Source organism: Neopsephotus bourkii, unplaced genomic scaffold (assembly GCF_033783945.1).
Source record: "Neopsephotus bourkii isolate Nb327-2 ecotype Australia unplaced genomic scaffold, CSIRO-AGI_Nbou_v1 NB_272, whole genome shotgun sequence".
NCBI classification, from domain to species: Eukaryota; Metazoa; Chordata; class Aves; order Psittaciformes; family Psittacidae; genus Neopsephotus; species Neopsephotus bourkii.
Window position 1 is genome coordinate 13,250,075 of NW_026900781.1, and position 23,178 is coordinate 13,273,252.

The following is a 23,178-nucleotide window of genomic DNA, read 5'->3' on the forward strand; positions in this document are numbered from 1 at the left end:
AAATACCCTTTTGTAACCAAAGTAAAACTGCCATTGAACTCATGGTCATTCAACATGTTCGAGTTCATGAAGGTAGCTTTGAGTTCACTTTTCTGCCTTCTCCTTACATTTTCCCCTCTTCTTTCCACACCAAATGGTTTGATTTGTTTTTTTCTCCCTTTTCTCACAGCTTACATTATCCCTTCTTCATCATTTCTATCTTGAGTTACTTGGTCCCAGTGGGACAGAGCCAGAGCACCGCTCCTCTTCAGTCTTGTAGCATTGTCAATACTGTGGCAAAGGGCAAATCAATAGTGCTGAATTAGTACTGAGAAAGGAAAACAGAAACAGGTCAATTCCTCAGAGAGTTGTTTTGTATCTTTTAAAGGCCATTTTGCACGGCCTTTACATTCTAAAAGTACACGTGAACTTCTGCAGTTAGTGTAAAATGTGATCGAGCTGAAGGAGTTTCCACGCTTGGTTTAAACTGAGCAGCACGCTGATGAACCACAGCAAGCTACTGTTTGAAAGCTGCTGCTCCGCTATCCAGACATAGAAGCAGACATCAGGTGTAAATTTCATATTTATTATAACAAAAATTATGACATGTTCATCTGTGCATTCGGCTTTAATATAACTCTTGGTATGTAAATGTTCTACAGCAAATGAGCTCTATACAATCATGCTGGTTGTGGCAGCAGTAAGGAACACAAACAAACCGTGTCTGTAAAAGTAAGGAAAGAGAGAGACCAGAGGAAAAAGTGTTTTTCTTTAAATGGTCGACACCACCTCAGCTCTAGCTAACTTGTACACAGCCACTCAGTCCGTAATGCTTAATGACCATGGCCCTAAGAGTCGCTTAAGAAAAAAGGTCAGTTTTTCAGGTTGTGTCCTTAATGCCAAGGCTACAAAACATGTAAGCATCACTATACAACACTGAGCTATTTACAGGAATTCCCCAATCAACTGTTCTCTCAGAGAAAATTAGTGAATCTCAGTGACTTAAGTCACCTGAAAGAGTAAAGCAACTCCTAGGAGTTAGTCTCCATATTCTACAAATGTCTATCATTTTCAAGACCAAAAAAAGCCTTTTCTCTCAAAGAAATACAGTATTACAATATTACTTAAATCATTTAGCACTGGCTACTGCCCTGCTTTTCAAACAAAACAAACAAGCCATTTTAAAAAATATTACATCATCATCTGTTTCTCAGCAATATATTAAACCTTTTTATTATTTTTTTATTATTTTTTGTTTTTTGTTTTTACACGTGATATGTTAAGGGAAGGTTAACTATTTTAAACTTTATCGGTCAAGCGTCTCTAGAAGAAAGTCGATGAATATTAAACCTAACAAACTGAAAAGCTGCAGTTATCTGTAGTGGCAGGATAAGGAAAAGGAAGTATATAAAGGAAAAGGATAAGGAAAACCCCTGCTGTAATGCGAACCCACTGGGTCCCGCACTCAAGTCTCCTTGTTTGTTAGTTTTTTTCTGAGCAGTGAATAGAGTGGGTCATAGTGGTGTGTCGTAATAGTCTGCCAGGTGGTCCATCGGATACTGCCGCTGCTGCTGCTGCTGCTGCTGCTGCTGTTGTTCCTGGTGCTGCTTCATAATCTCCTTGACTTCTTCTTCAAGCTCTGGTGGGATAATGAACTGGTCGTCGGGATCGGGCTGCGCTGGAGCAGCAAAGTAGCCCCCTGTTTTTCTGAGGGGCGCGTCTGTTGCGACTTCAATTAAGTTATGGCTCCTCTCTTGTGGAGCCACGGAACCGTTGCCTCGCCGGCGCCCTATTGTGCCTGTAGCAGAATATTCAGCTTTCCTGGGAAGGCCGGGCTCGTCTTCGTTGGCACTGATGACGATACCTTCGTCGCTGGCTTCCACCGGCACCTGGAGGAGCTGCTTCTCCTTTGCTCGGCCACAGTGAATGTCCACTTCCACTTCCACACGGCTGCCATTGGTGAACACCCCCTCAATTGGCTCCTCATCGTCGCTGTCTAGGCCGTTGTCAGAGAAGGCGCTGGAGAAGGTGGCGCTGGAGAGCTGCCGCTGGAAAGAATTGGACAGGCAGACAGGGTGCAGCATGCAGCGCTGCTCCCCAGGGTAGGCTGGGCTGTTCTCGTTCATGGCCACCTGGGGAGGCTCATCAGATGCGGTGGACCCCACCTCACTGCTCATTTCGGAGGTGGAGATCTCACTGCTGATCTCCGAAGCCATGCCACTGCTGGAAGACGGCATCCCGAGCGCATCTGTTGGCCTGTCCTTGATGACCACGTTGACAGACTGGGGGAAAATGCCTGGGCTAGGGGGTGGGACCCCATTAAGTTCACAGCAGCAGAAGCTGTCCTCTGTCACGTTGAGTTGAACCACAACAGCGCTGATGCTGTCGTTGCAGCCGTAACTCTGGGCCAAAGTGCAAAGCTTCTTCGCGGCTGCCAGCGCATCAGGCACGTTTCTGACTGCCTCCACTGCTTCATCCATCGAGAGGCTGTCCCACAGCCCCTTGCTCCCCAGAATGAAGAACTCATCTTGTGGAGTTAAGGTGATGGACTGGACGTGAGGACGTGGCACAACACTTGGGTGAAGGAAGGTGTACCCCAAGATTCTCGTTGAATCGGTCACACCGTTCACTTTGCCATCCTGAAATTAGAAAGGACAGGAAATTGGAAACAAAGCAGACAAGGATACACAGCACCTGCATCTCCTTGTGTCTTACTGATGGTTGTTATTGCAGTACCCTCAACACTGCCATTTACAGACAAGATGACAGAAAAACAAAGTGACTTGCAAGGAGGTGACAGAGCTGGGATTAGAGCGCAGCAACGGCTGGTTTGCAATCCTGCACTATACCTCCCACACCCTATTGATTTATCATCAGCATCACCTATGCACAGGCCAACAAAGCAGAAGTCTGCAACAAAGAGCTATCTATTCTGCTCCTGCAGCTGTGAAAGCCAACTGGACTAATGTTTTACCAGTGAGTCAGACTTATCCCTCCTCCACCCACGATATCTGGCTTTATACAGGGGCAAAGCCACACACAGCTCCATTTGACACAGGGGCAGGTCATTCAGTTATGACTCTTCTCCTGCAGCTGTAACATTTGTAGGTTTCATCTTGGCTCATCACTTCAGAAACAAAAGTTCATTTAGAAAAAAAAACAAAGCAAAAAGACTTTAAATGAAGCATGCAAGTCAAATGCAGCAGAGAGCAAGTCTGCATTTCTCAGTCTGCTGAGCTGTAGTGAAATGTTTTACATGCCCCAATTACTTACTACATTCCCACTTAGACATGACATTTCCAAGGGGAGGAGGAGTAGTATCTGAAGGGAAAATATCAGTAAAAATGGACGTATTTGAGAAATAAACCCCATGCACGTCCAAATCTCAGGATCCTGTCCTGGTTAGAATCCAAGCTCTCAGAATAAGCAGTGCAAGTGTCTGAACCAGCAAGCCTGGCTATCTGTCAGCTTGCTAGGGATGGCTGCACCCTGCTAATTTCGTGTTTGAGAAGAACAACAAATGTGAAGAGTTACGCTCATTTGGTCCAGCTGATGACTACAGTGATTATTATAAAGCAGATAACCACAGAAATGTGAATTATGACTAAAAATAGCTTCCCTTTTAAAACCGCTTGGAAGAACAAAAAAACCTTGTTAACTTCCCCATTAGAAGGCTGACAGAAGTGATAAGCCATCAACTTATGCATGAAATCAGTGAGTCATCTTCAGATTCAGCGCAAAAATTTCCCCTTTCCTCTACAACAAGCGTGCCTCAGTGATGCACGCTATGTTGGAGTGACTCCCAACTTGTCACGTTTGAGATCCCAGCTGCCACCTTTCCCTGGCTCGATCAATAGGCACATGACTTATTCCACCTCCCCACCACACACACACAAGCTGTTAATGGACATACAGGAATGAGTTTTCTGCCCTTTCCTCCACCATCAGGAGGATTCAATATTTATCTATCCCTGTGCATGGGTCACACAAGGCAAAGTAAAACTGACAGCTGTAGCTTCAAGCTTGTAAGAAGGGAACAAGTAAGTCTTTTCTCTCATGGTTCAGTTGAGCACAGGAAGGGGTTTCCTTTGGGCAAGGGCTCTCTTTGACAGTTGCCCTTCAAAGGACAGCTTGGTGAATGCAGGAGCTCAGACAGCAAAGTCAGCCTCCTAAGGGAATGACAGCATTGCTCCAAGTGCTCTGCCCTGTCATCCTTTTCAATTGCAGTGGCTCTTCATGACAGCTCCAACACAGCAATTCCTCTTCCCATGAGGAGGAGGCTGTCTGCTTTCCTGTTTCAGTGCAACATGCTCATAGCTGCTCACTCTCTGAAGCTAACCAAAATCCAGCATGGCAACAGGGGGGAAAAGCAACTTTATCACATGACAACTTGATTGCATGATATGAATCACCTTGAAAGGAAAGTGCAACTCTGGAATGCATACTGTTCCCACTACGTCTTGGAGGTTCACTAATATCAGTATGTGGTTTCATGCATTGCTGTGTAAATGTTCCCCAAGAAAGCTGCAAGCTGCAACAGTCCCTAACTGTTCTCTAACCTCTGTGATAATGGCCTTATGCTGCTTAATCCTCTTCAGCTCTTCTTCACAACTCATCACGTAACACCTGGACAAAGGCAGAGGTTTCCCATTCCGGCAGAGAACAGTTTGGCACTTCCCCACGTTTGCTGAGGTTAGCGTGAAGCATCCACCAGGGTCCATGGGATCATGTTTTATATGGCAAAGCACAGCAGAGCCTCCAAGTTTTTGTCCAGCTGTTCCAAGTTTCCTGGAATTTAAACAAAACAGTGACTGTCCTTTAACTGGAAAACAAGTGTTACGGGTACTATAGAGAAACAGCCGCTGTTCTGCAACCGCAAGCACTGGGTGCATTGACTCTGTTGGATCACTGGGACAGAAACAGAAGTCTCCACTGAAGACTGTGACACTACGGCAGCACTGCAGAGACATGTGCAAACCTCAGGCAAGGGGTTATTTACACATAAGCATATATGGGGTGTATCCACATATGTGGACACTCAAATCTGCTCAATTTTAGAACAATAACATCTTTACACTTTTAAGAGTTGCACAGATGTCTTCCTGTACATCTTCAAAACATTTGTTTTAAAGGTCAGACCGAGGGAAACAGAGAGGGTCAGAAAAGTACTGAGGACTATTAATTTAATACGTGTAGAGCTTAAAACGGGGGTTCATATTATTCAGCTGTTTTTTCTGACTTCTGAAGCTACAGAAAATAGTAATTCTAACTCTAAAAACTCTATTTTGGAGCAAAATCAGAAGGCAGAGGTTCACCGCTTTGTGATGTCTTTAGAATAATACTCTCAAAGTATTAAATGATGGCCAATAAAGCACCAAGTGGCTTTTACTCTGCTACAAGAAGGCACACCTGTTAAATAGGCTCTTTGAAACATTTAAGCCTACTGTTTTAACAGGAGCTGTAGTGGGGAAAGAATTAAAATCTATGGATAAAACTGAAGTTTTCAGAGTCCCATCATTAGAATGTAAATTGTTTTCAATACTAGACTCTGAAAAACCATCCATCCTTCCCTGTATTTGTTTATCAGGACATTCTCCTACAGTAACTGGGAATTACAGCGACTAGAAAGCAAATTACAAAGGTTACTAACATTTATATTAAGGCTAGATACAGCTGGGAAGAACTTTTAATTCAAAATCTGGGGGGAGAATGCACCACTGAATTTGAAACTAAGCTTCAACGTGCTGCTTCATTTTGTTTTTTAAAAATACACTTCAGGAGTGTTGTGCATCATCTGTAATAACCCTCAATGAATGATTAAATGCAAGTGGAATGAACACTATTTCTCCAAAGGTGGTCAGTTTATTTTGACTTGAAACCAAAAAGAAACAAAACCAAAAAGCAGCATTTTTTTGTCGGAAAGCCACATTCCTATGAAACTGCATTAGTAGTAAACAAAGCCATGTAATAAGTACTTTCAATAGTCAAATTTGTTATTATGTTTGAACATTTTAAGTATACAGCAACCACCTTCTCAACTAGCGGTCTGAAGCACTGTTATAAGCAATTATGGGAAGGAAGAATTTTCTCTCTTGTGTTTTTAAGGTTCTGTACCACCCTACTGCTTCTGTACCTTTCCTGATACCAGAACTTCAGTATTTTTCCTTTCCAAAGGTACAGCAACTCCACAATAAGCAATGCTACTTTTAACGTGATTCATTTCCTCAGCCTCTAAGCTACTTATTTGCTTTCTCCTTTGTTTCCCTGACCTCTTTGTTCTCCTTTGTTCAATTCTCTTCATACTCCTTCACTCAGTGTCTCTCAAGGCACAATTTCTTCTTCTGTCAAGAACAGCATGCACACAGGTTTCCAAACCACTATAAACAGCTACCATTATACTCACAGCTATCATACCACAATCTCTTTGGATAGGTCCTGCTCAAATAATATTCTAAGGCGAAAGGGATGACAGCATACAGACATTTCTAAGGAGTCAGACTACACATTTTCAGTATTTATGTAGCTTTAAATAACCTGAATTGGTACAGAGAAACAGAAAGGTTAAGCCCAGGCTCTGCAGCCAGTAACAGTAAGGAAGTTTAAAACAAGATGAAGAGATTCATACCACTGACTTGGTTACAGGAACTGTGAATTGTAAGACTTAAAGAAGATACCAGAAAGGAGTAAACCTCCATGCACCACTTAGTCATGAGCATTGAGTAACTTTGCAGGTCGTTTGTTTTGTTTTGTTTTTGTTTGGGTGGGGAGGTGTTCAAGTTTTTCTCCCCACGCCCGGAAGGAACAGAGGGCAATATTCCCAAAATGAGCAATAAAAGAAAGCACCACAGCCAGATCCCAAGGCTTTTTTCCCCTCTCACATTTTTTTGAAGCAAGAGCAGGTGTCTGACCTGAAAGCGAATAAACTGCCTAGTGAGCAAGATAAAAAGAGGCTTCAAATCCAAGACTCACCTCTGCATAACGATGAAAGTGTTGATCATGTATTCCTCCTCATTCTTTGTTTTCTGCAGTTCTTCTGCTAAAATGTCGCTCATTGTGCACTGCAGCAGATACGGCACTTCCACATTGCGGTCACCATCAAAAACACCATAAAGAGCCTCCCGGTTGTCGCAGAAGTTATTGGCTGAAAGTGCTGCCACACACAGCCTAGCGAAAATAACAAAAGAGGAGAACATCAAGGTTGTTACCTATGACTAGTTTCTCGTCATTCTGACCAGAGAGATGCAGCCCAGTCTGAGACCTAGTTTTAACCACCTCTGTTCATACACGTTTCAGGACTGCTTTCTGAGCTGTGGAGAAGAGTCAGGCCCATCACAGCACTAAGATGTGGAGAGAACTACGCTGGTAGTTCAAGCCCAGCCCTAACGATCTTTCCTCCTTTTCAGCATGTGAACAACTCTCTTATTTGCAGAAAGACAGGGAAAAGTATCTCTGAAATAACATCAGTTTAAACTGCACTTACTCCTCCAAAAGCCATCCTTGTGATTTAACATGCTAATGACCAAATTACCCCTTAACAGTAAGTAAAGACATGCTGGCACTTACTAGGGAAACCTAGGTAGCAGATTTCTAAAAAGGTATTTAAGGAACAAAGAAAGATTCATCACATTGCCAGCAACACAGAGACTAGCAGACTCTTGGTACATTATTTGCCAAGTGCTGCCTTAGTCACAGGAGCTCTGTACACCATGAATATTCAGAGTTTTGGCCATTCTGCCTCTTGCCTTAGTATCTCTGATTTGCTTGGTAAACATCCTTTGGTTGAAGATAAAGCAGCTTTGCAAAGAAGAAAATGCTTTTAAACACTCAGATCTTTTGCAAGTACCGGAGTCTTGCACAGACAAAATGTGTTGGTTACACTCGTATCTTAGCAACTTCCCTAACAAAGACCAAAGTGAAGAGCTAGCCAGGGGCCCAGTAGACAAATATAGTCATGGCATGGCCCCTGGCTTTGTGAGGCCCAAAACTTCCCCAAAACTTTGACTGAAAAAAGCATTTCTTTGTATCATCAGCACAGAGGTGCTCTGCTGCTAGGATGATGGCTGTACAATGAGAACCATGCCAGGTCGTACTTGTTCTTGACGCCCGATGCTTCTGTGTAACCGTGACTCCACACTGCTGGTGCTCCTGAAGCATCACCAGCCGAGGGCTGGTCGATCCTGAAGCAACGAATATTGCTGCAGGCAAAAAGGAAAGGGGAAAGATGCAATGGATTGAAGTGCTGATATGACCCAAATTCAAATAAAAAGATAACACCTTTTTCCCTCCCTCCCCGTTCTTAGTAATACATTTAATAAAAGAAAATGAAGCTGGACACCCCAAGTGGTTACTTCTAAATGTCTGCATACAAAGAACAAAAAAGCAGTAAGTAACTGAGCCTCTATGAGGGTGTCAGTTGCACTGTTTTGCTTAGCCAGCTTTTCTTTCCCTGCCCTCATCCCTAAGCTATTTGTTTCAAACCTGGCCCAGTCGGAATACAAAACAAATTTGTCACTAGTTTGCTGAAAGCCAGTACAGGGGAGTGATTTCATAAATTACACATTTCCCCTACCCATTTTAACAAGTCTCTGGGCACTTTTCATTGTACCCAAATGAAACCTCCTCTATGACCCACACCATCCCCTATGTGGGGAGGGGTGGGGGGAGGAGAGAGAAAAGGGGAAAGTATAGAAAACATTTAATTACTTAGAACTAGCAATGTGTAATAACAGCCTTCCATGAAAATGCCCACAAAATAAATTTGCTCCCTCCTGGTCTTGCACCAACCTGCAAGAGCCAGCCTACAGTACAGCCTGTAGACAGCAGGCACAGCCCTTCTGTCTTCCCCAGTTGTGCAGGCCAAATTTTACTCAGGCCCTTGATCCTCTACCCTCCAATTTACTACCAATGTAGCCTTTAGCCCAACCTTCAAATACCTCACAGAGCGTAATAAAGACTTAAAAAGGGCCCAGCCCTCCCTGTTTATATCCTTCCCTTCACAGCCCTGCTTTGCTGGGGAGAGATGACCTGCCCCCTGCTCCCTACTGCTTTCTTCCAAAGGCAGGGAAAGGGAGCTCCCCCCATGCCACAGACACTTCAAAGACACCCAAACCTTTCATGAACCAAATGAATCATAAAAGGGCACAAGCAGAAAGGTCTAACTGTTCACTCTGAGCACTCGTTTTTCCCCATCCAAACCCCCACCTGACCTAACACACAGGAAAGTCTTTCAGCATTGCACAGCCTTCTTCAAATAACCTGAAGTACTGTCACATCCAGTCCAATTTCTTTTTACACTAATAGTCAGCATGTGTGCATCAGCAAGGGCGGATTAAAAAGCAAACAAATTACATAAACAACATTAGAACCACCAGTGTTTTAAGCTGTTGGATTTGCAGCCCTCTGTGTGTCAAACAAGAGGCACACATCTCGCCATGAGCATTAGAAAAGATTATCTGACCCCAGATCAAACTAGAAACCTGGGATTCTTCTGAACTAGCAGAGATTTTAATGCTATCTGTACCTGCACTACACCACACACATGAGCAAACACACTTTCTTTGCAGACTTCTCATACAAGGCACTTAACCTTCATGGCAGAGGAACTTAGATCAGGAAGGTTTTTCTGTTTGTTTCTTTTTTAACTGAACTGGTTCCTGGGCAGGTCAAGAGCCCAGAGCCATCTCAAACCTTCCTAGCAATGGTGAAAAAAAGCTACCTTAATGCATTGCTTTCACCTCCTTCAGTGGCACCACTACAGATAGACCATGTGTCCAGAAAGGAATGCTATCGAGCAGCACACCCTATGCAGGGAATATGGGCTAGGGCTTCTGGACAGCATGGTTTATTTTCCCCTTAGTTTGACTGTTACAACTGAACTAGATGTTCTTCCCTAAAAATCAGTGTAGCAGCCTTTTTTTTTTTTTTTTTTTGTCTCCATTGTAATTCCTGCTGAAAATTCTTACATCCAGTGAATTGCTTGGTAACATCCTCGTAAGCATGCGACCCTCCTCTAAGATCTCCATACATATTAAAAAAGCACATATGCATGACAGGACTCTTCTCTCCAGCACTGAAAACACGTATTAACCTACTACCTGCTTGCATCCTGCCAGGGCACAGATGGAGAGCTGCCTTTCACATGCAGAAGGAAGATATAAAAACTACCAAGTGTACAAGTATTTTTGTGCCTGCTACAAAAAAACAAGTGAAAGGAGCACCTCCTCCCTGACAGTCAATTATTGCAGTATATCATAGAAGTTAGTGCAGGGTGTCAGTACAGACACTAGGAAGCCGCCAAAAACCTGAGTGTGGCTAATAAATATGAGGGAAGAGAACCTTAGGTCTTATGAATAATTTGTGTTTTCTAAAAAAAAAAAAACCAAAAAAAAAAAACCCAGAAAAACACCCCACCCCAAACTCCAAACAACCCACAAATAACCAAGGAACTTCTTCCACATAAGAGGAAAAAAGTTTCCTGTGAATTAAACACGAAGTATATGCCAATGAAAACATGGCACGTAATTGGGCCACACTACATTTTTGCTACTTAGGATTTACATTTGTACGATACTGCTACGGGGCATGATGCCTGAATACTGAAGTGGCATGAGACTGGCTTGCCCACCTTGTCTTCTGGGTTATACAGAAGAAAAGCTGATCTTGCACTTTTAAGTTTTGACAGAATTTAATCAGCATTGTAATACATATTTCCCCCTCCTTCTATGAACCAGAGTAACATCAGACTGCTGCTTCAGGATGGCCTCCTGAATACAATAAAGCAGCTCCTAAAATAGAGGAGCACTCTTTTTTTTTTTTTCCTGTCTGCTCCAGAACATGGACTCATTTTTATATGTGAAAACTCATCATTATCCAAATTTCTATTTAATTTGATAAATCTGCCAATTCAAGCTAAAAACAAACTCAAACTGGAAGTTTCCCTTGCTTGTACAACAAATGAGGTTTACTATTCCAGTGTTGGATCTTAACTATTTAAAAGCAAACCACACAAAGCAAATGCTCAACCCTTATAAAGTAAATCAACCCTTCTTGGAATAATCCACTGTTTAAGAATCAAAGAGACTGAGAAGAAAAATCAGAGCTGGTGCAGTTCCCTTAGGACATAAGAAAAGTTCAAGGCAGCACCACTGTCCACAGATGATCTGGTTTAGTGCAACAGTTTCCCAACAACTGCAGAAGGAGGCACAAGGCACTTGGTGAATTTCAGTTGTGGATAAGTTCTAGTGCAGGAAACAGGTAGACAGGAAGGAAAAGGAGGGTCCCAAGGCAAGGGAACTGGCTGTGCTGCAAGCAGATTGGGAGATGCAAGCCTTCAAGAGAGGTTTAAATATGAGAAAAATAAGGATTTCTAGGACAAAAGCAGAGAGGCATGAAGGGTAATAAGAAACAGTATGTGAAGAGGTAAAAAGCAGCACAATCGCAGACAGACCCAAAAAGATGAATGTAAGGGAAAAAATATAGCAAGCATACATTTTGCATCTCAGCGGTGCAATAAGTAAGTACTTTGGCTAAATCTAATGTCAGAAGTAAAATGGATATCAAACTGGCCAAACAGTGGTTATACCAGACTAGAAGACCCCTGCAGAAGTTACAGCTGAAAGCAATTGCACTGGAGTGGGCAAAGCCATCCTGTTTAACAAAACATCAATTTTCTGACCTAGTCACATAACCTGTTACTTTCTGATCCACTGATAACAAGGAGCCACGCTCCTTAAAAGACATTTACACTTCCGTGTATTGTGGTTTGTCACATCCTAGTGACTGGAGTCACTGTCCCCTCCCTGCTCTGTAAGGTAACTCACTTCAGCAGCTCTAAGGTTTTGTGATCCAAGGCTAATCTGGGATTTCCAGTCAGGTCCAGCTCTTGTAGTTTCGGAGGCAGGTTTTCAGGCAATGTGACTTCACTCAGTTCATTGCAGCTTAGGTCCACACACTGTAAAAGGGAAGCAAGAGAATTTAGATGTTATCAAGATCACACAAATTTTGCTTAAATGTAGTAATGCATGTTTCATAAACAACGAAGGCTGCAACTAAGACCATTCATTTAAGTATGTAGTTCTTACCAAAGAAATTCATGTGGCATTCAGCCATCTTACCAGATGTCTAGGACATACAAAAATATGTTCCTTCCATTTCCATCTGACCAGGTGTCATCTTCTTACAAAACTATTAAGTTTTGTTTGCTCGTCAGAGACAAAGATGGTCAATGTATTTTCAAGTATTTAAGAAAAAGTGTTACCGATGAAACCAGTCTTTTAATAGATAAAGGAAATGAAGATAAATACAAATTGGAGCTTCTAAGCCACTGGCACAGCAGTCCCTCTTCCAAAGACAGTTTAAATCAGCAAGAGAATGAGCAGGCCCTCAGGAACTCGGCAATTACTGAGGGATATTAAAATAAGCAGGATTATGAATGCATGTGGAGGAGAAGAGGAGCAGAGGAAAGGAAAAAATACTGGAGCAGTTTTAAACATGGTTTTAATTTATGTCATCTTGGATGGATTAATGTTTAAACCTGAAGCCAATAAAATTAGTGAAAAAAAATTTAAAGCTTAAATATTTCAGAAAAAATACAATACAAAACAACAGAGAAACTTGCTGGCTATCCACCAGTGAAGCACAAATTAGCTAGAACAAGTGCACTGGAATGACAAAATCCCCAAACACTGTTTAAAGCTACGCGTTTAGATGGAAGTCTATACACAAGAAAATATATGCCATTTTAGAACAAAACCCACTCTCCAAATGTTATTGCAGCATTACTGATGTAGAATGCACCAAAAACTGGTGGGGGTAATCAACCTTTTCTTTTTTTCGCTAGGACGGAGCAGGCAGAGGACAGAAGAACTGTCCACATCTCTCAGAAAGACCAGTGCCTATTTTTAACCTGCAAAAAGAGTACAACTTCAAAAACTTTAATAAAACAGAAAGTTGAAAAGGGCTGGGGGAGGCTTTTCTCAGCTGCATATTTTGACCATTACATAATTTCCATTGACACAAGCGAGACACTTTCATTTTTGTAGGTATAATCAAAGAAACTAGGTTCTGAGCTAGAAGAAGGCATAAGATAACCTAGTAAAATCTGGAGGAGAAAATTCTCCTACCACATTATTAAATGCAAGCAATGGAAATAACAGATTTCCAACCCAAATCTTGACTCCTGAGGTTGTCTAATACGGAGGCATTATTATTATGAAGAACAAACTGCTGACGTTATCTAAGCCCGATAAGGAAATCAGAGTTTAAATCTGTCACGCAAACAAAATAGTAGACAGCTTGACAGAACAGTTACGCCAGTGAGCTTTTTTCCCCTCTGTGCAACTCGTGCTGCTTCCAGAGAGCCAGTAATTAACTTTGCAGATTAAAGGAGCTGCCAGGAGGCCTTGCTGTGTTCAACACCTCAATGCCATTACAAATTTGATGGAAGAGCAGTGCTGGAATAACAAGTACAAAAATCAGTGAAGTAATTTCATTGTTCTGATTAAATGCCCGATATGCCAAAGGAAGCAACACTCTACAGCAGAACCCTTGGCTTCTAGGCACTAGCGAAGATAGCTTATTTATCAGCTTAGGATTTCTCAGATTTTATTTGTACTGTTTGAAGAACAGGCTAAGAGGAACTTTCTGCATATCTATGTTAGATTTAGCCCTTATTCTACTTCCCAGGCAAGCAGGAAAGCCTATTTCCTAACCAATCCCAATTTCCTCATGCATTATTTTAATACAAGCTAGTTTAGCCCCACCTATGCAGCATCAGAAGAACAACTCCTACAGTTGCTCACAGGATTTTGTACTGGATGGGCCAGCTGGAAGGCAAGGCTTAACAGTCAGCATTTGCTTATGCAGCATTCGTATCTTTGTAACCACTTTCTTCAAGGCTGGAAGAGATCTGAATTACGTCAAGTTACAACTGAAGAAGCCTATACTAACCTATCCAACTAGGAGAAAAACTACCAAAGATAGGGAGTTTTAAGATGTTACTGCTACTAGACCTTCACTTACTTGAGAGCTCAAGGTAATGCTCCTGTGAAACATAAGCTTGACGAAGAACTGCAACAAGAAACCTCCATATCACCCTCACCGCAGTAGCCCAGCCAGCCAGCCATGAAGAGAAGCAATTCATCGGTCAACAAAAACTGGATGATGAAGTAAAGCCAGGTCCCAGGTGGGAAAAGCGAGCCTGGGTCACTGAGCTCTGCTCAAGCACTCAACTGCTGGACTGTGAAAAAACACCAGCATCCTGGATACCAATTAAAAAGCACCCTTTTTATTTTGTAAGGCAAGGAAACTGATGTCAGACAATGGCTGTAAGGAAGAGTCTGCTGGCGCACTGACTCAGGTGTGCGTGCTTCCAGCTGCTCTGCCATTCACAGAAGACACTGCAGTGTGCAGAGATAAACCTAACTGACTGTAGAAATAATTGACATAAACCACAACAAAACTCCTAAAAAATGTGTTAAGATCTCTCAGAGAAATCACCAGGCTCTTTAATAAAGAGGACCACACATAACTTCTGCAGCCTTGACTCTACTGTGTAAAAAAGGCTTAGAGACAATTATATCACAAAAGTGACCTTGTGTTTGGAAATCCTGGAGTTACTGCAAGAGTAAAAGCATCAGCATTCACACTAGCTTTCCTTCTGAACTTATTTCAGGCAGCATAGTAACCACTGCTCTAACTGTTCCAGTGTCACTGACTCCAAAATGTAACACATGAGCCTCTTGGGCTAATTAAATACCAAAGCAAAACAGACATTACCACAGGTAACAGTTTCCCCAAGAAGTTTAGTGTTTGAATGCCACCTTAATTAAAACTCATCATTAGCTATGATTACAATCACAGAGTTGACATGAGACTATACAACTTCCATGTTTTTCTACAAGCAAGCTTATTTCACCAAATGACCAAATCCAAATGTCCAGGGAGGTTGTGAATGCTTCACCCCTGGCAGTGTTCAAGGCTAGGCTGGACGAGGCCTTGCGTAATATGGCTTAGGGCAAGGTGTCCCTGCCCATGGCAGGGGGGTTGGAACTTGATGATCTCAAGGTCCTTTCCAACCCTAACTATTCTATGATTCTATGATTCTATACTGCAGCAGTAAATTCTGAAGTTACTCTGGCACATTTTAAATGCTCTCACCTACCTGAGGGAACTCTGGTTAAGCTAAGTAACAGATTCAGGAAGGCAGCGCAAGCTTGACCTCCAAACTGACAAATGCTAACCATGACGCAGAGAAATCATGAAGAGACCAAAAGAACCCGTATGCCCAACAAAGCACCTTCCCATCTAGCAACTGTATGAACTCCCTTCACAGAAGTAAATACTAGGCATTTTCCTTCCACAAAGGTGGAGTCCTAGAGCACTCTGTACCTTCTGAGATGAAGTCACACACGCTATCCCTGCAGTTCCCAAACAGTTAGGGACTTCCGTGCCTCCTCCTTCTGCTACAGAGAACTAAACCATAAGGAACCAGCAGTAAGAAACTGCTGTCTTCCAAGCGCCTTTTTTCTGCTAAGCACTATGGTAGAGCAGCACTTCAAATACTTTTATGAAACACTCAGCTTTCTCCAAAACGAATGAACAAAAGGAGAAAGTTGACTGTTCCCTGATGGTATGTTTACATTATCCTACATTTTGTATTACTTAACACCACTGTCGTGTTTTTAAAGAAATGTTTATGGTGCAGAGCCTTGCTCCCCCACCCCAATTCTTCCTCTAAGAAAAATGGCTTTGCTTCTGATTGATTCTAAATGGCCCTCTGTTTCCTCCGGCCATTGTTCCAAAGAGGGAGGAGTATTCAAAACCCCACAAGTTTGTTTGAGATTTCCTGGCTAAAACCACAAAGCTCATCTTTACATGCATTCACTATCCAACAGAATTATTGCTCATGCTGCGTTCCCTGCCCCAGGCACTGATGCAAGCACAGCAGTCTGGGAACTTAGCCTTTTGACTTCTTGGAGCACCGGAAGGACCCTTAAGTTGTTTTGCGTTCGTGAATAGGTAATCAGTTCTCAGCCTCAGAGAAGGACAGACTTTCTGCCCTATCACAAGATTTGTATGCTGTGAGTTAAGTCTCCAAGCTCTGGCCAGCAGCAACAGCATAAAGTATTCTGCACTATAGCCAGGTGAGAAGCAGGAACTTGATTCACAGACAGACAAAAGTCAGCAGCGGTGCTCTTCAGCATGGTCAAGCAAAGAATGCGGCCCACAAAAAGAAGTGTCAGGAAAAGTACAGGATTAATTCTGGAAACACATACAAAAGTCAGATTAAGCATTTCTCTGGTTGTGCAAAATATGACTGCCATTAGGAAAATTAAAGTAGCTTGCCTAAATACTCAAATCCGGCACTCCTGGAATTTACCTCTGTCCCTAAGGCCTATTCTATTTTGCAGCTTCAGCGGTTTTTAACACGCGGTCTAAACAAAGTCCATTCCTTCACAATCAACCAATTGCCAAGGCACAAGAGTTAATTACACATAGCTCCTGCCAAATGTTTAAGTCATAACAAAACAGACTGTCACAGGAAGAAAATTAACACTTATTGGGCTGAGAAGACAGGAACTGTCAAGGTGAGCATAAAATCAGATTCTGAAGCTGCTCTTCTATTCCACTCCAAGGCAGCACAGGGGTGAGTATTTTGCATATGACCTCAGAGGAGAAAGCAGCTGCCAGATCTCTGTAATTTCCAAAAATGTACTAGCCTGTAGCAATGAGAGACCCGAGGGAAGAACAGAATTGGTGAAGTTGCATTATACTTCCTTCTCCTAAAGCACATTCATTCCTTACCTTTATTTCAGAAAGCTGCATGACTTCTGGGAAGACTTCAATGCAGTTTGAGTGAGCAATTACAGTATGCATACGTCTGCAATTCATGATGGTTGTTGGAATGGCTTTCAGTTTGTTCCCACTAATATCAATTTCTTCCAACTCTTCCAGCTTGGCCATTTTGCTATGAAAACAAGTTTAAGGATTTTTCTTTTAATAGACATTCATATTTTATTTTGAAGTGATGATGAGAGCAGTGGTTTTCATTATTTTAAGAAAATGAAACTGCAGACTTTGATCCATGCTCACAGCAATGCCTGCCACCTCTCCTCACATCAGACACTAACACAGTTGTGGAACAAAATGTGTTCTGCCTCTGTCAATGTTTTGTTAATGCTACCTTTCAAATTACTTATTTTGCTTACATTTCCCCTGGTCACCAGCTCACTTTCACTCTTTTTCCTCCTTTCTTTCCTTTTTTTTTTTTCAGCCCTAGTTTCTCACTTCATCCCAAATTTCCCTTCCCACCTTCTAGCATCCCACTCAGCTCTTCCCCCTAATTAATCTCCCTCCCTCCCCACTGCTGTTGAAGACTGGCTGCTCAGAACATCACACAAGGACAGAGATGTCTCTTCCTTTATTTATTGGCATGTCTTTTTCAAGGTTGTACCTCATCAGCTTTACAGGACATCTTACACTTGAAAGATTTCTGATTAAAACAGGGTGAATCGGAGGTACAGAAATTGCTGCCAAGGCAGATTCGCCCTCTGGAATGAGAGGATTTTTTCCCCAGTGACACTTAGTCCGCTTCCACAGACATTTCCAGACTGCTATGCTCACAAATCTCTTGTAAGGAGAAGCCCACCAGGTGTAAGCTAATCAACCAACCCATGGAAAACAGATGACCTTCTTGCTTGACTTCAACAGCATACTGCATTCATGCTGAATGAGTCCAGGGGAAGGGGGCTTGAAGTCCAGTCAAAACACACCAACTAAAATGTAGCACTCAATTGTCCGTGTAGTGCATAAGAAGGCAGCAACGTCCAAGAGGGTATAGCAGGTCAATCTACCCACTGCAGTATCACCACATTCAAAACACAGCCTGTGCCACCATATTTCTGTGCAATTTAGCTCTTGCTATGAAAATGTTTTATAATGCCCACCCACTGGTGGGTCAGAGGCAGCAAAACCAGTGACTTACCTAGCAGGGAAGCTCTGTAGGCGATTGTAAGCCATGTGCAATATCTTCAGGTGTGGATGGCCCGTTAACAAAGGTACGCATTTATCTGTGAGGTTGTTATTGGTCAAATACAACTCCTGCAAAATGCTATGGGTTTCTTCAGAAAGAGTGGCTGGAGGAAGCATTTCCAGTTTGTTGGCAGATGCATTAAGAAATCTCAGGCTGCAAGAAGAAGTTACATAAGGGAATTCAGTGAAACATCCTGCAGGTTTTGTGTCTAGAAGTATAAATAAAAATCTCTATTTTTAAGAGTTAAGATAGTTGTAAAGCAAAGGTCAAAAGCAGTAAGTTCACAACATGAATAGAAATGCTAAAAGTCTTGCATTCTATGAACAAAATTTCTGATCATGTTGGTAAAAGACCACATCAGCAAAATGAGTATGTCAAAATGCCTCCAACCCCTTACCAAGACCTCAGTACCTCCAACAGATGTACCTACAGGTAAGAGCAATAACAAACTACATAATTTCCATATTCATTTGACATGAAAATGAATTCTGATTCATCATCAACAAGCCATGAAAGTATAGCTGCCCTTCAAGAGAAGTCACTGGTAAAAAAGCCAGTCAATTTTTCAGTATTTTAAATAGTGGCTAGGGTGCAGGCAGTATTTTGTTTAAACCTGCAGGCCTGAAAGCAACTACAAAATATGAAAGAGTACCCTTTGTGTATTTGGATAGCTAACGGTGCACCACTAGCAAAAAATGAAACACCAAAAAACAACCAAAAAAGAACAACCCCAACCTGACACCAAGCAGTCATTTGCCTTTTAGAATTTAGACAGAGGCAGCACTACCAGTAAACCAAATTTAAAAGGTTTTATACACACACACGCATTCTTGCTTGCTGATGTATCCAGCAGGACAGCCAGATCTCTGTGTAATTCCTGAGTGCCCTTCCCCTACTCCCCAAACTAGCAGAAGCCTTTGTTAATATTTTCTGCAGTCCTGCCACAAGCAGCAAGAACTGAAACAGCGCAGAAATTAATTTATTCTTTCTCCCATAAAGGGCTGTTTCTAGGATGGGAACAAGACCTGTTGAGGTACGGGCACTGCCCACTCTTGCAAGTCAAGTTTTGCGGGCAGAGAATACATGTTTCTGTTGAGGGAGTTTGGTGACCACAGTAGCTGGAGGAATACACACTGTAGGCATCTTGAAGGCTAGAATTCACACAAGCAATTCCAAAGAAATGGGAAAATAAGGCTATTTATCCTTTAGTAACCAACTCTGGCACGACCATGTTTTTTCAACAAAAATAAGACCTCTCTCTTCCTTCCTCCCCTTTTCAGTGAAGCTGCCTTAGAGAACCTGCGATACAGAAATAAGTGTGTGCCTGCCAGTCTGCAGTGACGGCGTCCAAACTGGGCTGTACTGCTCCTACCAACAGGAACGGGCAGCTGCAATGGGCAAAGCTGCATTCAAAAAAATCAAAACTCAGAAACGAGCTGGCTGAGGCCTATAAAGCCACTGATTGAGACACAAAAGGTAGGTGTGCTCGTGTCATCAATCTAAACTGATAAAATATTGATGTCCCTTGCATGCAGGAATCCACATTGACCTTTAAGGTCTATTAATGAATGAAATGGATTTGCGAGATTTGCAGCTGGTTGAAACTTGTTTGGCAGCAAATAAGTGTCAGACATGCTACAGAACAGTCACGTGGAATGCCAAAGGATTAAAACCCCCACTATTTCCATTAGAAGCAAAAATCTCTCAGAACTGCACAGAACCGAAACTAGGTTAGCTGTTTTACACAGAGGAGTCTACTTTGGAGAAACACAGTTTAATCCTCAGGCTCATTCATTATTCACAAGGGTGGTAGAACTCCAGAGGAGGAAGTGAGGAGAGGGAGGATTAATTCAGAGAAGGGAGTAAGCAGCTAAAAGGGTTTTTAAAATTACTTATTTATTCTAAAAAAGATGCTGCTCAATTTCACCCTTTAGCTATAAACTAAAAATATATTAAGCTCATTCAAAGCTGGATTATTAAACTGAAGCAAACCACATCAACAAGTCCTGTACTTAATTAAACACCAAAGTACAGACAATTATTACTTTGGCAACTTCACTCTAATACGCATGATGGTTGTCTCTCTCCACAAAAAAAAGGCACTCCGATTAACATTAAAGCCACAGTATCTTTTGCACCACTCCTAGCACAAAATAGTCATCTTCAGCTCAGCCTGAAAAGGTTTAAGTAATAAAAAAGTTTAAGGCTACTCGGGAAAGTGAACTTTCACAGGAATATGATGGGGATGAGGAAGTGGCAGCAAAACATTCCCCAAGAAAGGGCATGCTCCTCTGCCCTGAAGAGGAAACTACTTTTTTCTTCATTTCTTGCAAGCTGCAGCAGAATAACCTGGAGCATTTCACAGGTACCTTCTTTTAAGAACCAAATGTAGCCAAACATAACCTAGAGAGCATCCTGTGGCTATGAAGTCCAGAAGAACATAAGTTTACTCAGGTACAGCTAGCGTAAAACACTGCTGGAAGCTTCAAGTAAGAAAAGGTACATTGCTCTGATAAAGCTGAAGTTAATGCAGCCTACTGTACTGAAGCCATTTTATATTCAAAAGAAAAATGAATCCAACAAAAGCTCTTCTGTTTTTAATAAACTTTCAACATCGATGGAATACAACAAGAAGTTTCAAGCTGTTCCCTCACTGGTATTAAAAGTGGCCGGAATCTGCATATCCCTGCCAGTAATCAGTTTTAATGCATATATTTTCCCATGGGAAAAGTAGAAAGGAGATCTGTTGTTCTGTATCTCTATCCTTTTGCCAAATCTTCCAGAAAGTGATATAACAACGGCAGAAATAAATCTCCATTATCCTGACACCCAGTTTAGTGCCTTGATGTGAACAGGGTTTAGGTGGCTAGCAAAATCTTGCCTAAAGTCTTGAACAGGAACCCTGTGGTAGCAGGGTATCTCACCTATCCCCCCTGTGTAATAACTCATAGCTGGGCAACACTCAACAGTCAGGTTCAGGATAGTCACATACTAATCTGTCTGTAGCTGACATCATTAGCTTTAAATTAACTTTTTAGAAAAGAGTATGCTACTTATTTACATGTTCCTTTTGACCAGCTGTCACATTAAAATGGTGAAAGCGTTCTGAAATGACAATTCTTTCATGATATTCTTTGGATTAAAAAGAAAACCAAAAAGGGACACGGTTCTTTGGGCAGAGAACAGAACGAACCAGGAGACTGCTCCTGCCAATGTTTTGTCAATTCTGTGCTATTAACTTATGTCAAAAAAAAAAAAAAAAAAAAAGAAAAATTCAATCTATTTGTACTTGCCCATCAGGTTTTCGGTTTTCCCTCATACTGATTTAACACAGAAGTCCTCCTCCACGTTATTTCCACTCCCCTATTTCTTCATCCTCATGAAATGTGCCAGCTGCTACCTTAGAAGGTACATCTTACAGATGCCCTTCAGAGCAGGGGAAATTTAATTCGGCACAACTGATTCCATTTCTCTAGTGCACGGACCTAAACTGATTCATGTTCCTTGAAGATATCCCACTCATATTGCTTATCAGATGGAAGCAGAATGTCAAGTATTAAAGCTCAGTCCAAAATTAATTGTTTCCCTTTCCAGTTCCACCCACACACTATACCACAAGCTCATGAAAAGAAGTACAGCATCACTACAAAAAGCTGCATTCAGCAGCCTGCACACATACCAGAGTATAATATAGCAGGGAGAGCATGAATTAACAAGTACTAAAAGAGTGCCGGAGATTAAGGAAGAAACGAAGGCGCTAGCAGAAGATGCCAGAATTCTTCAGCTTTGACAAGGTGTAAATTCTCCTTTGGGGTATTAATGTAAACACTCATCCCCATCCGGAATAAGTCACCTTCAGTTTTATGGGATATTGAAGTACAATCCCTTGCTGGATTTAACCTCTCCAGGAGACAAAACAGAAAAAAAACACTGTCCCAGAGAATAGGCTATAATCAAAGACATGGATCTAATTCAACAAAACAGACTCAATATGCAATCACATGCATTCCCTATTTAAACCCAGAGGATTCTGATCTCAATTTGAACTTTCAAATGCAGAGGAAGAAACTCTTCTACTGACACAACCATTACTGAAAAATGCAAGTCCTCCAAAAAGCTTAGGAATGTTCAACATTAAAAGGAGCACAGACAACTGCACCCAATGGCAAAGCAGCAGCAAATCAAAATCACTATGCTTAGCTTGAAGGTACCGATAAGAAGTGGAAAGAATACTGCAGCTGCAAGAAGAGAATATGCAGAGAAATCACAATCTCCAGCTTGGCCTGTGCCCCAAGATCCCCATCAGCACAGAGCAATCAAAACACAAAATTTCTTCTTCAGTCCCTTCTGCAGAGACATGCCCTCAATCTCTGATCGCCTAATCTTAAAATGATTTATAATTGTGGTAGCGGGTGTGTGAGGAAGGATCCTGTAAGTTAAGTGTGTTCAGGGGGGAAAGAAAGAGAAAAAACGAAGGCAGTTTTGCCAGCCTTGCTAAACAGGGTATTTCTTCTCTTCAAAAAAAAGAAAGGATGGAAACATTCAAGTGAATCCCCTTCCTGTTGATGGACTGCCAAAAAACCACATTTAATTGCTGCTGTCTCCTCAGTTTTTACTTTCTAACCTATCTTTAGCTGTTTCATTAACTGGGATTTCCCCAGTTTCTAGTATATCTGCTTGCAAAACCTAACTTACCAGCAAAGAAACAAATGCAGCTAAGCGTTTCTGCATTGAAAGTATGTGCATCAAACACTCAGATAACTCTCTGCATTCATTTGACTTTGTTTCCTCCCTTATTTTTCCTGCATGCACGATAGGACTGAATACTTTCATCAAAAAGAAGAAGCCACAGAGGGTGGAAATGGCAAATATCAAACGAGCAAGTTTAACTGGGTCACCTTCCAGAACACCAGCAAAAAACCCCAAAACAAACCCCAAACAAATTAAATCAAATCAAAACAACCAAATACAGAGAATCAGAACAGATAAGAACAGCTGACAAAAGCTGAAAACAAGATTCATGCAGAGGAGAGTCTAGACAGGCAAATAGCTGACACTGTTTTAGCCATCAAGGCTGGCCACCACCAGACACTACAAAACAAAGCCCAAGGTTTCAGCTCTGCACATCACAGTCTATGTCTTCACCACACAACTGGTCTAAATAGTCT

General features: G+C 41.9%; 1 protein-coding gene across 1 annotated transcript in view; it reads right to left on the bottom strand.

The window, feature by feature from the left end:
• Positions 1-544: 544 nt before the first annotated feature.
• The window catches only part of PHLPP1 (PH domain and leucine rich repeat protein phosphatase 1), a 140,425-nt gene continuing 117,791 nt past the window's right edge, over positions 545-23,178 (bottom strand). The window contains exons 11-17 of the mRNA XM_061346649.1: positions 17,963-18,163; positions 16,783-16,945; positions 11,799-11,929; positions 8,070-8,174; positions 6,949-7,143; positions 4,539-4,767; positions 545-2,618 (exon numbers count right to left, since the gene is read on the bottom strand). Coding sequence (XP_061202633.1) covers positions 1,494-2,618; positions 4,539-4,767; positions 6,949-7,143; positions 8,070-8,174; positions 11,799-11,929; positions 16,783-16,945; positions 17,963-18,163 — 2,149 coding nt within the window. The 3' untranslated portion in view covers positions 545-1,493. The remainder of the gene's footprint in view (positions 2,619-4,538; positions 4,768-6,948; positions 7,144-8,069; positions 8,175-11,798; positions 11,930-16,782; positions 16,946-17,962; positions 18,164-23,178) is intronic.